Here is a 14,597-nt window from a genome sequence, read left to right on the forward strand (position 1 = left end):
GATTTTTTTTTATAATCGCAGTTTATTTAAGATAATATAAACATCCATGGTATCATGTTCCTTTAATAATAAAATAGTATTAACGGCTGATCTTGCTCTCTACTGTATCATTACATTGTATGATAAGGGCGTATTCAGGATTTTTGTTCGAAAAGGGAGGGGGTCTATAAAAATTAAAATTTGGGGCGGGGGGGGGGGTATAAAAAACGCATACAATTCGGTTTTGTGCGTTTTATTGTGATTTTACGAGTCGGACAAAATTTCCCCCATGTATGTAACACACTGCGCTTTGAGGATATGTAATACAAAAATTGTAAATCAAATCAAAATTTATAGATTATTCAGTATTCATAAAAGCAATTAGAATTAAAGCCTAAGCGCCAAAGGGTAATTTAGTTTTTTTTAAAATCTAAATTTAAATGTGTAATTCAAAATGTACTATAATAAAACTAGAGCAAAGTGTTATGGTACCATTTCCTATTATTCTCCCCAAGTCACTGTCTCTTATCGCCTGTCTACTAAGTTAAACAAATTTAATATCTTCGATATTATCTAAAGGTATATGGATCCCTTAAGAGGATCCCTTATGGATCCCATAAGGCTTGGGGGACACAGTTTGAAGGAACTCTGCATACTTACCTTGATTTGGCCCTTAAGCCAATCTACAGTCAGTGTTGCCGCCCGGTGAAAAAAAAAACACTAGATTTTAGTGATTCTATGGTTGGTTTACTGATTTTCTTTAATAATTTAGTGATTTACGTGCTGATTTAGTGATTTTTGTTCAGGCAATATAAAAAATCACTAGAAATAGTGATAAATAACTAAGGGTGGTAACCATGTCTACAGTGATGTGGTCTTTACGGTATTGGTTACGATATACGTATCTTGGGTTCACATAAGTCTCCTCTTCTTCACTCAGTAGTGGTAAAAAAAATCGACCAAGGCATTATCAACGGCAGAAGCAAAAATATATATAATTGACTCCGTATCTATGGTGCAACTCAGGATAAGAATACGATTGACATCAGACGAAATAGATCTGATTTTAAGGTACTCGTGAAACAACAAGCCCTTAGCTGAAAAGATAGCAAGATCATTCAAGGCATCCGATCAAGAAGCAGCTGTGAGATTAAGTCTAAACAATATCTTGGAATTATCAAGCAGATCCCACCTGAATTTCAGAATGATATATGCTCTTTCATTCATAAGTGTAGCAGGGAAAAAATATGTGGTGACTCAAACCCATCAAAAATAGGATATCGAACGGAAAGCCCTTTCTCGAATATATAAGTGTGGTTCTCCTGCATATTCTATATTTGACCCCATTTTGGGACATTTTTTACTGGATCTGATAGGCAAATGTTACGAAAGTACTATATTAAGTACGTGAGGTTTTTGCTTCAGGCCCCTCGGTGGTTCAAGAATAGGTACACAATTAACCGTTTTGGTGTGGTGAAACCGGTTCAGGCCGGGGATGAACAGTTTCAGAAACTGAGTAATCAGTCCTCTTCTCACCCATGGAAGGGTGTACTACTTTAGATTTGGTATTTTTAGTAATTTGTTTATATCTTTATGACATTATTGTTTTGTTTTCCTTTCTTTTATTGTACTCCATCATTTTCTTCTTTTTTTTTAGTTTATAGATGGGTAATAAAGAACATTCATTCATAAACATGCCAATGACGTATTTTGTGTTTCCGCAGCCGAATGCTAAATCTGTATATCGTAAAATTCTCTATTTTAATTTTCATAATCTTTCTTTTTATCCCAAGTCAAATGATATCCATCCATGGATATCTATCTATCCTACATTCAAAGCTATTGTTAATGGCTCTTCACACAAACGCGGAGACGGTCCAAGACGAATACAATTAAATGCTTGAAGGGATGTATTAACTGATGACCAGCCCGTTGATTGAGTATATTAAAGAGGTTGATTAGCTACTTGTCTTGAATGAGTAATTAGCCAAACAGAAATACATGTTTTATGTTCTATGTTAAATTGGCGTTCAACAGTGCTTCGTTGATGGATGGAGATCGCTGTTGGAACAGGCTAAGACAAAAAGATTGACGATTTTGTTTTTGACGGCTTTTTTTTTTTGTATTGAAAAATGTCTTAGTGATCCAATTTTTTTTTTTAATAAGTTAGAATATGATTGCTCATGGATTTTCGAAAAACGTGAAATCACTCCACCTTGGGTAAGACTTAGGATTCATTTTTGACTTCGGTCAACTTAATGAGACTTCTCAATTAGGGATGTAATTTGCTATGGGGTAGGTAGGAGGAACTACTCTCTTCCCTGCTGCTAAACTTAGCGTCTCCAAAAACTTTATCAAAACTAAAATAGGCCTACATAATTCAAGCATCCACAGAAACAGATCAGTTTTCTTCACTATACCTTTGCCTTTATGGTACTATATGGCTCATTTTTCACTGTTATTTTTTCTTGGCTAGGGGGAATCGGCTCCAACTTTGCCCCCCCCCCTCAGTAGTTTGACAATTTTTTTTTATATTTTTTTTAATGTGTGAATGCTTGTGTCAATCCGTGTGTATTCTTTGTGGAGGCTGATGACTCCATTCAATTAACATATGTTGTTTATTGTTTTCAACTTGTAAAAAATACAAGACTTCATTAAAGATCGTAGTCTTATAATGTGCCTTTGGGGATAAGTAGCGATTGCCATGAACTGTGGTATCATAAAACAAACACTAAAGTTTGGGAGGGGTGGCCTTTTGCCCCTTATTCCCTATCCGACTCTCGAGGATTTCCCTGCGTTTTCTATGCAGTCTACCTTTTTCAAAATGCCCCTCCCCCCAAAAATGACAGAATCCCGCATTTCTGCCTTTCAAGGAGCATTGGCTATAAATTGTCGTTGAATATAACCAGTGGGACTATTACGTTACCAAACCCTGTATTGGTTTATCAAATTTGCATTCAGATTGTAGATAAGCTATTTATTATACTGCATACAACAGTAATCTACAAACAAATTTGATAGTGTACTTGCCTTAGACGAAGCCTTGAATGCAAAATCGAATTTTCACTAATTCGTTCATGGGCCAATTGTGAGTTTTGCTCGGTGAAGGGACTTACAGACATAAAACGATGTCCGGCGTATCCCCCTTGAAAATCCCTGCGCGGCAATATAATCCCCTCATACCTTGATTTACACAAGAAAAAACGGTACTTGTGTGTTATTCAGAACACACTCAATAAGTGAAGTTATGTTCTTTCGTAAAACAAACTACGATGCAGGTACATTTTAATTAAATATTTTGTATATAGAGGTGGTTAGGTTAGGTTAAGTTAAGCATTTGATATAATGCACCCCCCCCCCCAATGTGCAAATATATAGCCCAAACTTTTGATAAAACTAATGAAATACAACAAAATATGATGAAAATATAATACTTTATTAGGGCAACAACCCCTTATCCTGGAAAGATATAATTCATGTTCAGACACTATCTTCTATCACTATGCGTAACAAACTAAATTGAGTTTTGTCTTTGTGGCTAAGAAACCAGATTTTCTCATAAAATGTACCTGCATCGTAGTTTGTTTCGCGAAAGAACCTAGCTTCACTTATTGAGTGTGTTCTGAATAATACACAAGTAGGGGAGAGGTGGGTACAGTGGCGCACTTTCAGGTCAAAGCATCGTAACTTTGGCAAATATTAACATTTTTGGACGATTTTTAAACTGTTGTGCAGGCAGTTTATTATTCTACACTGGTGATTTATTTCACACTTCTTCTTTGAACCAGTTTTTGATGGAGTCATGTTTTCTGACAGCCACTTTTTGCGCCGTTGTTGCCGACTAGGCGGGAACTATGGCGCACCCCATCTGGAACAGTGGCGCACCCATCTGGAACAGTGGTGCAATCAAACTGCTAAGATGAATACTTCGTTTAATGAGTAAGGAAGTACAAAATAATGAACTGAAAATACATAAAAGATGAATACTTTGTATAATGAGTAAGGAAATAAAAAACAATGAACTGAAAATAAAAGAAGAAGGCACACTAGTTAATATTGTAAGCAGTCAGGTTAATGGGGAAGACCAGTTGCTCCGCCTGTCTTTCTGTGCCACCAGAAATATTCGGAGCAGGTAGCTTCATTTCGACACTCGACTTGCTGAAAGTGTAATTGTCACTGGTCCTGATGAACTTGTAGAAAGGAACCATTCTCTTAATATACATGAGCTCAATGTCAAAGCTGAACTCAGAGAGGACTTCGCCCACGGAGTAAATTATGTTCTTTTTGATCTCCCCCTCGCAAACAAGAACATAATCTCCAACACGGACTTCATCGTCACACAAAAAATCGTTTTGGTCTTCAAGGCCACAGTGGAGGCTTTCATCACTATCACAGCTACTATTGCCTTTGTGGCAGAGTCACCAAAGTCATCATCAGACGAAGAATCAGAAAACAGGGTCTTTACATGACTGTTTCTCTTGAAATTGCGGTCAACTTTAGCAAAGTATCCAACAGCACTTGCCCTTTTTCTTAGGTTGGACATCCTTTTTTTTGGCACTGGCTTTTGGACAACGGCTTTCTTTGTCTTGGGGTTAATCTTAGAAGTTTTGGCCTTTTTCTTTGCCTCCCTTTCCATGAATTCTTTCTCTAAAGCATCTTTCACTTGGGCATCCGTGGCAATGATGGTTTTCTTCCTCTTCCGAGCTCCTTCTGGCAGCTTCCTGGGGGGCGCTCTTGGGTAGGGCCTTACAGCTTCGGGTGTAACGGCGATAGGGGAGGCAGAGCTTGGACCCGCTTCGTTATGACTATTCAATTCTTGCTCGACTTCTTCGGCCTCTGGAGCTGCGCTGGGATTAGGGTCTGGTCTGTCGGTCACTGCTGATGCGAGAAAATCGTCGTCTGTGAAAAGTAGGCGGTTGAAGGGGAAAATCCCAGTAGCAGCAAAGCCACTGACTATGTTTTTCTGTGTGAAGGAGAGTTGGAAGGCCTTTCCAACAAGTTGAGCGATGATAGAAATGCCAATCGTCTGTCCGGGGTTGCTGACCATCCAGTCATTGCAGGCGATGTTGTAGTAGTTTTTGAATGATTTGTAGACTGTTCTGTCCAGTGGCTGTAGCTTTCTGCTGGTGTGGGGTGGCAAAGTCAGAACCACTATCCCGTTATCTTTGCAGTACTGAATGGCCTGGATCGACACATGAGAAGAGTGGTTGTCTTCTATCAGCAATATGGGTCTCTCTTTTGTACAGCGGGCATGTTTCACAACGTGTTCGAGGACAAGCAGGAAGATGTCAGATGCCATCCATCGTTTGGCAGAACCACTACCGCCAGTGCCTGGTGGTGCACCATTCATCAACTGGGAGCCAAATCTTTTCCTTGGGAAGACGAAGTAAGGTGGCAAGAAATTACCTTGAGCATTGATGGTGCAGCAGACTGTGGTCAGTTCGCCTCGCTCAGCAGAAGTCACTTGGCCCACCTGTTTGTGCCCCTTAGGTGCTATCACATTTGGTGGTCTCTGCATTGTTGTTGCCCCCGTCTCATCCAAGTTATGAATATCACTAGGCTGAAACTTAAACTTATTCATAACAGTCTCCAAGTTGTCATAGAACTCGTTTACAGTTGTTCTGTTGAATGCCGTGGCTCTGGCCAAGCTTGTTCCCTCCGCTTTGCGGATAGACAGGTCTGGGAAGCGTTTCATGTAACTGTAATACCAGTCTTACCCCGTCATCTTTTTCTCATGCCATGTTGATGGCACCTTCAATTGGTTCATCTTTGCAATTTCGAAAGCGAATTGGCGGACGTTGAGCCGTGTCAAACCATGGTGCATTTTGCATGCCTTTATCAAATAATCGTGAAGTTGCTGTTCAAGTTCATCAGTTAACACTTGACGGACTTGGTAATTCGGCTCAAATTTTAAAGTCAGCTTTTTATCGTCCGACGCGTTGCGAACCTTATTTACATATCGACGGAGTGTTGTCTCTGGGATCTCGTATTTTTGGCAGCAGCCCGTTGTGAAAGCTTCAATTCCAGTACCGCGTGCACGGCAAGCTTCATACGCTCTTCTTCATTAGGCATTCTGCAAAAGACCAATATTTAATGTTTGGGGGATGTAGCCTTTGTTACTGAACTTCTAGAACTTGTAGCCTAACCTGAACCGAGCTTAACCTAGAACCCAAGCCTAACCTGGGCGATCTAATTCCTAGATTAGTTCTACTTAGTGGTCTGAAGGGGGGGGACAGGATGTCCCACGTTAGACTGGGACGAGATCATAAGAAATTACCCAAAATCTTTGGGGGCAGAAGCCTGAAACAGGGTGGTATGGAGAAGTGTTCGCCAGTGTGTCGGTCTCAGGCGGCTTAAGGCTGCGACGAGTTTGTAGTAGTAGTAGTAGAAGTCAAAACTATCATATAGGCTACCTACCGCGTAAAGTTTATGAATTAAAAAAATTTCGGGTTGCGCCACTATACCCTCCACCAAAATGCGCCACTGTAGCCAAAATGCCCTCTTTTATCCATTTTGTGAACCAAAATTTGAAATAATGACCGAGAGACAAACAGATGGCTGCACTATGTTTAGAAATGTTGGAGCTTCCAGATGAACTAATATTCGCCAGAATTCGACACTATTTGTAGCCTACAAACCTTAGCAAAGTCAAAAAATATTTTCCATTTGTCCAAGATTTTATTTTTCAAAGCACTTAATCACATACCTCAAAAACTGCAATCTCCCCAAAAAATTGAAAATGGCAGACGATCATAGACCATGTGACTGCCCTCCTAATGCGTATTTTTTTAGAATTTAATCTAATTACAGGTGGCAGTGGGATCAAGTGCGCCACTGTAGCAGACTGCGCCACTGTACCCACCTCTCCCCTACCGAGAAAACTTTTGTGTGTACTTTTTTGAATTGACGCCACTGATATTACTAAAGGAAAGTAACAGCTAGTGTTATTATGTAGTATACCCGAGTTGAGAATTCCGTTTAGTTAAGATAATTTGTGGTCTCACATACTTGTAAATGCTGAAACGATGAATGCTTCCGTTGAAACTGGTGGGGATAAGGGACTACTTGCCCTTTTGGATCTTTTAAATTATACATCACGTCTTACTTCAGAGTAACACTAATTGATTATGCTTGAACCATGTAGCAGGAATAGTAGCCACAAAAACTGTATCATTAAAGAGAGAAACACTATTATTTGTTCAAATATCAAATGTGATGTTATCTGCAAACAAAATCACTAAGCAATGAGCTTTTGAAGTATTTTCGAGAGATCATTAATCATGGTCGCAGCGATAGCTGGAACGTAGTACAGAGTGAAGGAGGGTCATTAGTAACCGAAAGTCTAAAAAAAGCCTTTTGAAGAAACAACTGTCCAATGAGGAAAAAATTCCATTTGAATCGGATTCAGAGATGGAAACAGTTATGTCGATTTTGCTTAGTAATAAAGTTTATTGTGGAAAGCAAGTTCATTAAAATTTCGAAAAAGAGCTGAAACACCTCAAACTTGGCGTCAGGTTGAAATGAAAAGTGCACCGCTGTAATCACTGTGGTCGGTAACCATGTTCAGGAGAATTACAGTCCCCACCTTGAAAACAGGGACAATTATTTTTTTCGTATGGGAATTCCTGATGTGTCCTATTTTTTTCACCGTGGGGATCGTACCGAATGAATGGTTGTAGAATGTTGGAGTAGAGCTCATTTGAAAGATAATTGCCATATATAAGTGAACCTTTTTAAGTGAAAAAAGAGATCATGCCTCAGAAAAAAAAATTCTACCATTTTGTGTCATAATTAGTAATTTTTGTCAAAGGGGGTCAAAATGCGGGATAGCCTAATTGTGTATATTCTAATAGAGCCAGCAGATTTGTCATGATCTAAGCCATAAACTGAAGGCTTAAAGCCCCCTCAACCCTTTCATTATGGAAAACGGCTCTAAAGCATGACGTGAATGCTTTATTTTCTTCATAAATCGTCAGCTGATAATGGCATGATTGCTTCAGTGATTACCAAAGTTATTAACAAATTGTTATCAGATGACCTTTTTAAGTGACAAAAGAGATCGCGCCACTGCAAAGTGGTGTTCTCTGTAACTCTTGCCACGAAACATCAGTCCCAGAACTTCGCAAGAGGGTCAAAATGCCAGGGAATTCAAATTCCAAGATATCCTATACATTATCCAGGGTCTAAAGTCCCAGGCAAGAGGTTTTCATCCCCTCCCCCTCCGATCTTGAAAAATGGCTGGACTGTAGGCTTTGTAGTATGAGATGACTGCCGTAGTTGGTCCCGTCTTTATTCATAAATCGTCGGCTCATAATGACATGATGTTGCAGTGACTCAAGGTTGTTGATCAGTCACCAGTTGATTATGACCTTTTTTATGTAAAAAAAAGAAGAGAGAGATCAAGCCATAGCAAAGGGTATTTTCTGCCATTTTTAGCCCCAAAACTTCAATTTTTGCCGAAAGATTGTCAATATGAAAATGTTCCTAAAACCTTCAGCTGGAGTTTTTTTTTAGCCCCTCCACTTGAAAAACAAGGAGAATCGCGTTTTTTGCAGGGTTAGCATGTATCTTAATATTTATTTATAATTTGTTTTTCTACCAGAGCTAAGAGGTTACCTTAAGATCACAGAAAGATGTTTAATGGCTTATTCAATAGCTAATGTCTCTCTATATGTGCCTCTTTTAATTTCGTTTCAGTAACTGCATCTCAAAGTGCCTATTCTGGTATCTTCTAGAGTTGACAGGCTTGGAAATATAATAAGGTTACCATGATAATCTCTGTGTTCGAAAACCCTTAACCAGGCTTGCAATCCAAGAACGTATTCAGGATTTTTTTCGGGGGAGGGGGGCATGAAATAAAAGCTTTATAAAATGCATCAAAACTTGTCTATATTCGTTTTTTTTACGTTTTTACGTGTCAGACAAAAATTTCGGGGATGGAGGGATTCAAGCCCCCTAATTTCCGTGGATACAGCCTTGTTACAATCCCGCCTCTTGTATCACCCCCCTCCTAGCCCCCTTAGTAAGCGAGAACTCTAAAAAACTCTTTTTTAAGAAAACAATTGCCTAATGAAAAAATTACATTTATTTTTATTTTTATGAAAATACTTAATTTATTTTCATCTGCAAACTCGAAGATACCGATGACACCGTGCCCCTCGAGTCTTTAGTCATGTGACAATGTTGCACATCAAACAGTTCGTGGTAACGACCTGTAGTAAGGAGCGACCCGGCTCAAAAGTAACCAAAACTCTAAAAAATGGAATTTTGATACCAATACCTATATCAAAAGAATCGAATTTTAATGCTGATTTTAAATATATAAGCTTCATCAAGTTTAGTCTTACCCATCAAAAGTTACGAGCCTGAGAAAATTTGTGTTATTTTAGAAATTAGGGAGAAACACACCCTAAAAGTCATAGAATCTTAACGAAAATCACACCATCAGATTCAGCGTATCAGAGAACCCTACTGTAGAAGTTTCAAGCTCCTATCTACAAAAATGTGGAATTTTGTATTTTTGGCCAGAAGGCAGATCACGGATGCGTGTTTATTTGTTGTTTTTTTTTCCAGGGGTGATTGTATCGACCCAGTTGTCCTAGAACGTTGCAAGAGGGCTCATTCTAACGGAAACGAAAAGTTCTAGTGCCCTTTTTAAGTGACCAAAAAATTGGAGGGCAACTAGGCCCCCTCCCACGCTAATTATTTTACTAAAGTCAACGGATCAAAATTCTGAGATAGCAATTTTATTCAGTGTAGTCGAAAAACCTTATAACTATGTCTTTGGGGACGACTTACTCCCCCACAGTCCCCGTGGGAGGGGCAACAAGTTACAAACTTTGACCAGTGCTTACATATAGTAATGGTTATTGGGAAGTGTACAGGCGTTTTCAGGAAGATTTTTTTGGTTGGGGGAGGGGTTGAGAAGAGGGGGATATGCTGGGGGAACTTTCCATCGATAATTTGTCATGGGGAAAGAAAATCTCCATGAAGGGAGCGCAGGATTTACTAGCATTATTTAAAAAAAAAAAACAATGAAAAAATAAATATGAAAAAGTTCTTACAGCTGGAAGTAAGGAACAGCATTAAAACTTAAAACAAACAGAAATTATTACCCATATGAGGGGCTCACCTCCTCCTAATACCTCGCTCTTTACGCTAAAGTATTTTTAGTAATTTCAACTATTTATTCTACGGCTTTTGTGATTCAGGGGTCATTCTTAATGAATTGGGACACAATTTAAGCTTTAGTGTAAAGAGCGAGGTACTGACGAGGGGGCGAACCCCCTCATATATGTAATAAAAATATGAGAATACAAAAGTTCTTTACGTAAGCTAATTTATAAGTTACGTAAATCTTTTACTAATAAAAAGATTCGTAAAAATTAAGTTCTAGTTGCCTTTTTAATGCCTCGGAGGGCAACTAGGCTTCCTCCCCCGTTCATTTTTTCTCAAAATCATTCGATCAAAATTATGAGAAAGCCATTTAGCCAAAAAAAAAAAAAAAAAAAATGCAAATTTCGTTTTAATTATTCCTCTGCGGAGAGCCAAAATCAAAACATGCATTGATTCAAAAACGTTCAGAAATTAAATAAAAAAAAACAAGTTTTTTTAACTGTAAGTAAGGAGTGACATTAAAACTTAAAATCAACAGAAATTACTTCGTATACGAAAGAGGCTGTTTCCTCATCAACGCCCTGCTCTTTACGCTAAAGTTTTTTACTGTTTTAAAAAGAAGAATTGAGAGAAAGAGTCAAACTTTAGCGTAAAGAGGTGGGCGTTGATGAGGAAGCAGCCTCTTTCATATACGAAGTAATTTCTGTTCGTTTTAAGTTTTAATGTCACTCCTTACTTACAGTTAAAAAAACTTGTTTTTTTTATATTTAACATCCTGTAAGAAAGCTTAAGGTGGATAGGAAGTAAAACATGAATTTAGTGTCGCATTTAAGCAAAAAAAAAAAAAAAAAAAATCGCCTTCTTTAGTTTCATAGCTCAAATTAATATCTTTTTGTATGGTTTAATTTATATATTGTTAAACGATCAAAATTAATTTGAATTAAGTTTTATTTACGGAAGTAAATAGCAAATTTTAAACTTAAAACGAAGAAGAAATTACTGGTCCACGGATAATGCAAGATGAACCTTCAAAAGCTAGCTTAAATAATAAAAAAAACAAGTTTTTTTTAACTGAAAGTAAGGAGCGACATTAAAACTTGAAATGAACAGAAATTGTTCTGTATATGAAAGGGGCTATCCCCTCCTCAACACCCCGCTCTTTACGCTATTTTTTTTTAAGTAGAATTGTGACAAAGAGTCAGACTTCAGCGTAAAGAGCTGGGCGTTGCGGAGGGGACAGCCCCTTTCATATACAGAATAATTTCTGTTCGTTTTAAGTTTTCGTGTTTTAAAAAGTAGAATTGTGACAAAGAGTCAAACTTAAGCGTAAAGAGCTGGGCGTTGAGGAGGGGACAGCCACTTCCATATACAAAATAATTTCTGTTCGTTTTAAGTTTTAATGTCGCTCCTTGCTTTCAATTAAAAAAAAAGTTGTTATTTAATTTCTGAACGTTTTTGAATTATTGTAGGTTTTGAATTTGGCTCACCGTACATGAATAGTTAAAGCGAAATTTGTATATTAATTTTACCTTTTCTATACTAATAATAACCTTATAATAACCTAAGTTTGATTTTTGTTTCAGTTGTTTAAGAATGACTCCTGAATCACAAAGGCTATTTAATTAGAATAATAGCCTCTTTCAAAAGTTAGAAACTTTAGCGTAAGAGCGAGCTACTGTGGAGAGGCAATCCATCTCATAGACATAATATTTGCTGTTTGTTTTAAGTTTAATGTTGCATCTTACTTTCAGTTGAAAAGACTTATGCTTTATTTAATTACTGATGTTTTTTAAATATTTACGCTGTTTTAAGAATTTACGCCAGTTTTGTAAGGCGTAGTAACAGAACGGCCAAAGAGGTCAAAACTATTTTTATGAAAATGGGAGTCACAAAATGAGCAATTCTCAAATAATTTAAATGAATGAAAGAAAAGATCTTTAAAAGATATCCGTAATAAATTTATATTCGCTTTAAGTTTTAATTGTATTGCTTACTTTCAGTTGGAAAAACATGTTTCTTTTTTATTTATTTAATAACAACCACAAGCCGAACACATACAATATATTTGGTTTATTAGCACAAATTCATAGTTATGAAGCTGCTCAAAGTAAATTAAATGCCAAGATTGGCCGGAAAATAACACAAACAAATTATTGCTTAAATCGGCCATTATTTTTACAAAATTCTAACTTGAGTGTAAAGAACGAGGTTTTGACGAGGGGGTGAAATTCCTCATATAAGTGATATGAGGGGTTCACCTCCTCGTCAATACCTTCCTCTTCGCGCTAAAGTTCGAATTGTGTTCCTTTATTGACGAGGGGACGAACCACCTAATATACGTAATAATCTCTGTTCGTTTTAAGTTTTAATTTTAGTCCTTACTTTCAGTTGAAAAACCTTGTTTTTTTTATTTAATTTTTGACCTTTTTAAGTAATGCAGGGATTCCACCGCCTCCTTCATAGAAATTATCTTCCCCCATGAATTCCACCAAGGAAAGATCCTCCCACGTAACCCAACCCCCCCAATATCTCTAGAATTCTCAAACTAGTAGTTTTCTGAAAACTGAACTTGATTGAGTTTTTTTAGAAAATTGTAATTCTGCACTAAAAGTAATTCATATCATGGTTGTTGAAAGACTTTGAGACTTATTAATTAGTAATTCATTTTCTGTAGATTACTCGTGGAGTATTCTAATTCTATGAACCATCCTGTTTCTTTGGGGTCGATTTCGTTTTCTCAGTAAAGCGCAAGTTTTTAGAATTATACAAATATCAGAAAATAGCCTGGTCAGTTTATTGCGTGTTCTGCCAAACAATAATTTTTGTTCGTGTAAGTTTCAACTTCTCTATTGTATTTTCATCATATTTTAGTATGTTTCATTATGATTAACCTAACTTCGCTTCTTTAGTGTGTTCTGGATATAGTAACCTTTTCTGCTGTGGCTTAAGATGATGCGGATCCCAAGTTTTGTACAGACGAAATTCATTATTTAAGGGCTGCTATCGGCCACAATTATATGCGAAAGTTATGCAGCCATATAAAATGCACTCAATATGAATCAGATTCTTGGAGTGTATCGTATCCGTCGAAGTGATCGAGAAGTTCTTTTTCAGTTGGCAGATAATGGTTTTTGGATCTTCTTAGTTAGTTCCTATATTTACCAATAACCCCTCTCCATACGTTATCATCCTTGGGCAGTCCTGGTTATGCTCAGGATATAGGATTATGTTAAACTATGTAACGAATCCGAGCTTGTTGAGGCTATTATTTACTTTCTACGAGACTCATCCAACAGATGAGCAACTGATGTCTGGGTGTCATCTTACGCATTGCAGTTTTGAGGGGAGGTTAAAACCGAAGTAGGGGGGAAGTTAACCAGAAACCGGAAGCCGATTATGCTAGTCTATTCATTACCACCTGTATGCTGTCTGTTGACACAGTGAAAGCGAATGTGTTCATTTTCATTTTGAAATATTAAAATGGTTGTCAAGGGTTCCAAAATGATAGATTGCAATCGGACTCAGAAGTTTGCCTTGCATTTGACAAAGAATTATATTTAGCTTTTGATTGGTTACATATTTAGAGATGGGAGATTGCTATGGAGGGAATAAAAGTAAATGTGCTAAATAGATTGTCAATGGAACTTGATACCAACTATGTGGTCGGCTATCACTGCTGTTATCTTAATACGTAGCCTAAACAAAAACATGTAACATATATGTTCAAACAAGTCTGCGACCGATCTTGTGGATGAGAATCTGACATTTCCATCTGTAAGGTAAAACGTGGACACCGTATTAAGATTTATTGTGCTAATGTTTCAATTTTTTTTTTTTAGGTGAGTGACAGTGAAAGAAGTGATCAAGATTTGGTCGTGGATGATGGAGTAGAGGTATGTAATTTAGTTCATTAGAAAAATAGGAGAGACCTTTCCTTATCAATCGTTCTTGGTTATCGTATTAACTATGTTAGAAATTTTGGTCTGTAAGGTGTAAATCATAGAAAAAAAAAACTAGACAAAATTGAATGCTGAAATGTATTAGTCGTCTACCTACTTAGAAATAAGTGAGTTAGTTGTCAACAAAAGTATTTTGAGTACCGACCGTGGGTTAATTACTTTGCAGACTTTCAAGTTATCAGAAATCTTAAGTGTTAATGTGAAAATTGCTGGGATTATGGAATTTATACCCCCCCCCCCTTTGTGTATGGAAATTGCAAACATGAATGAGTGATGTATTTATAAGATGATAAAATGAATAATAAATTTGAGTGGCATTTCCTTTTTTAAGTGGGGTACCCAAAACTAAATTCATCAAGTTTTCCTTTTATTTCTACATTGATGTGTCGGGGAATTTCTTGTGCAAAACTAAAGAAATGAAACGGCACTTTTGTCTTCTAGCCACCACACTCAAGATCTTTACCGCCGACATGAGACAATAACCGGTTTTCATGGTCTTTACACCAGGCAATATTAGTTTCGGCTCGGTAGGAAATTAAATAA

The 14,597-nt window shown here is 37.3% G+C and overlaps 1 protein-coding gene across 5 annotated transcripts in view; it reads left to right on the top strand.

Annotated features, from left to right (window-relative positions):
- The window catches only part of LOC136027286 (transducin-like enhancer protein 4), a 128,501-nt gene that overhangs the window by 66,112 nt on the left and 47,792 nt on the right, over positions 1-14,597 (top strand). For all 5 annotated transcript variants that reach the window (XM_065704379.1, XM_065704378.1, XM_065704381.1 and 2 more), the window contains one exon: positions 13,935-13,988. In XM_065704379.1, coding sequence (XP_065560451.1) covers positions 13,935-13,988 — 54 coding nt within the window. The remainder of the gene's footprint in view (positions 1-13,934; positions 13,989-14,597) is intronic.

The sequence above is a fragment of the Artemia franciscana genome, chromosome 5, assembly GCF_032884065.1.
Source record: "Artemia franciscana chromosome 5, ASM3288406v1, whole genome shotgun sequence".
NCBI classification, from domain to species: domain Eukaryota; kingdom Metazoa; phylum Arthropoda; class Branchiopoda; order Anostraca; family Artemiidae; genus Artemia; species Artemia franciscana.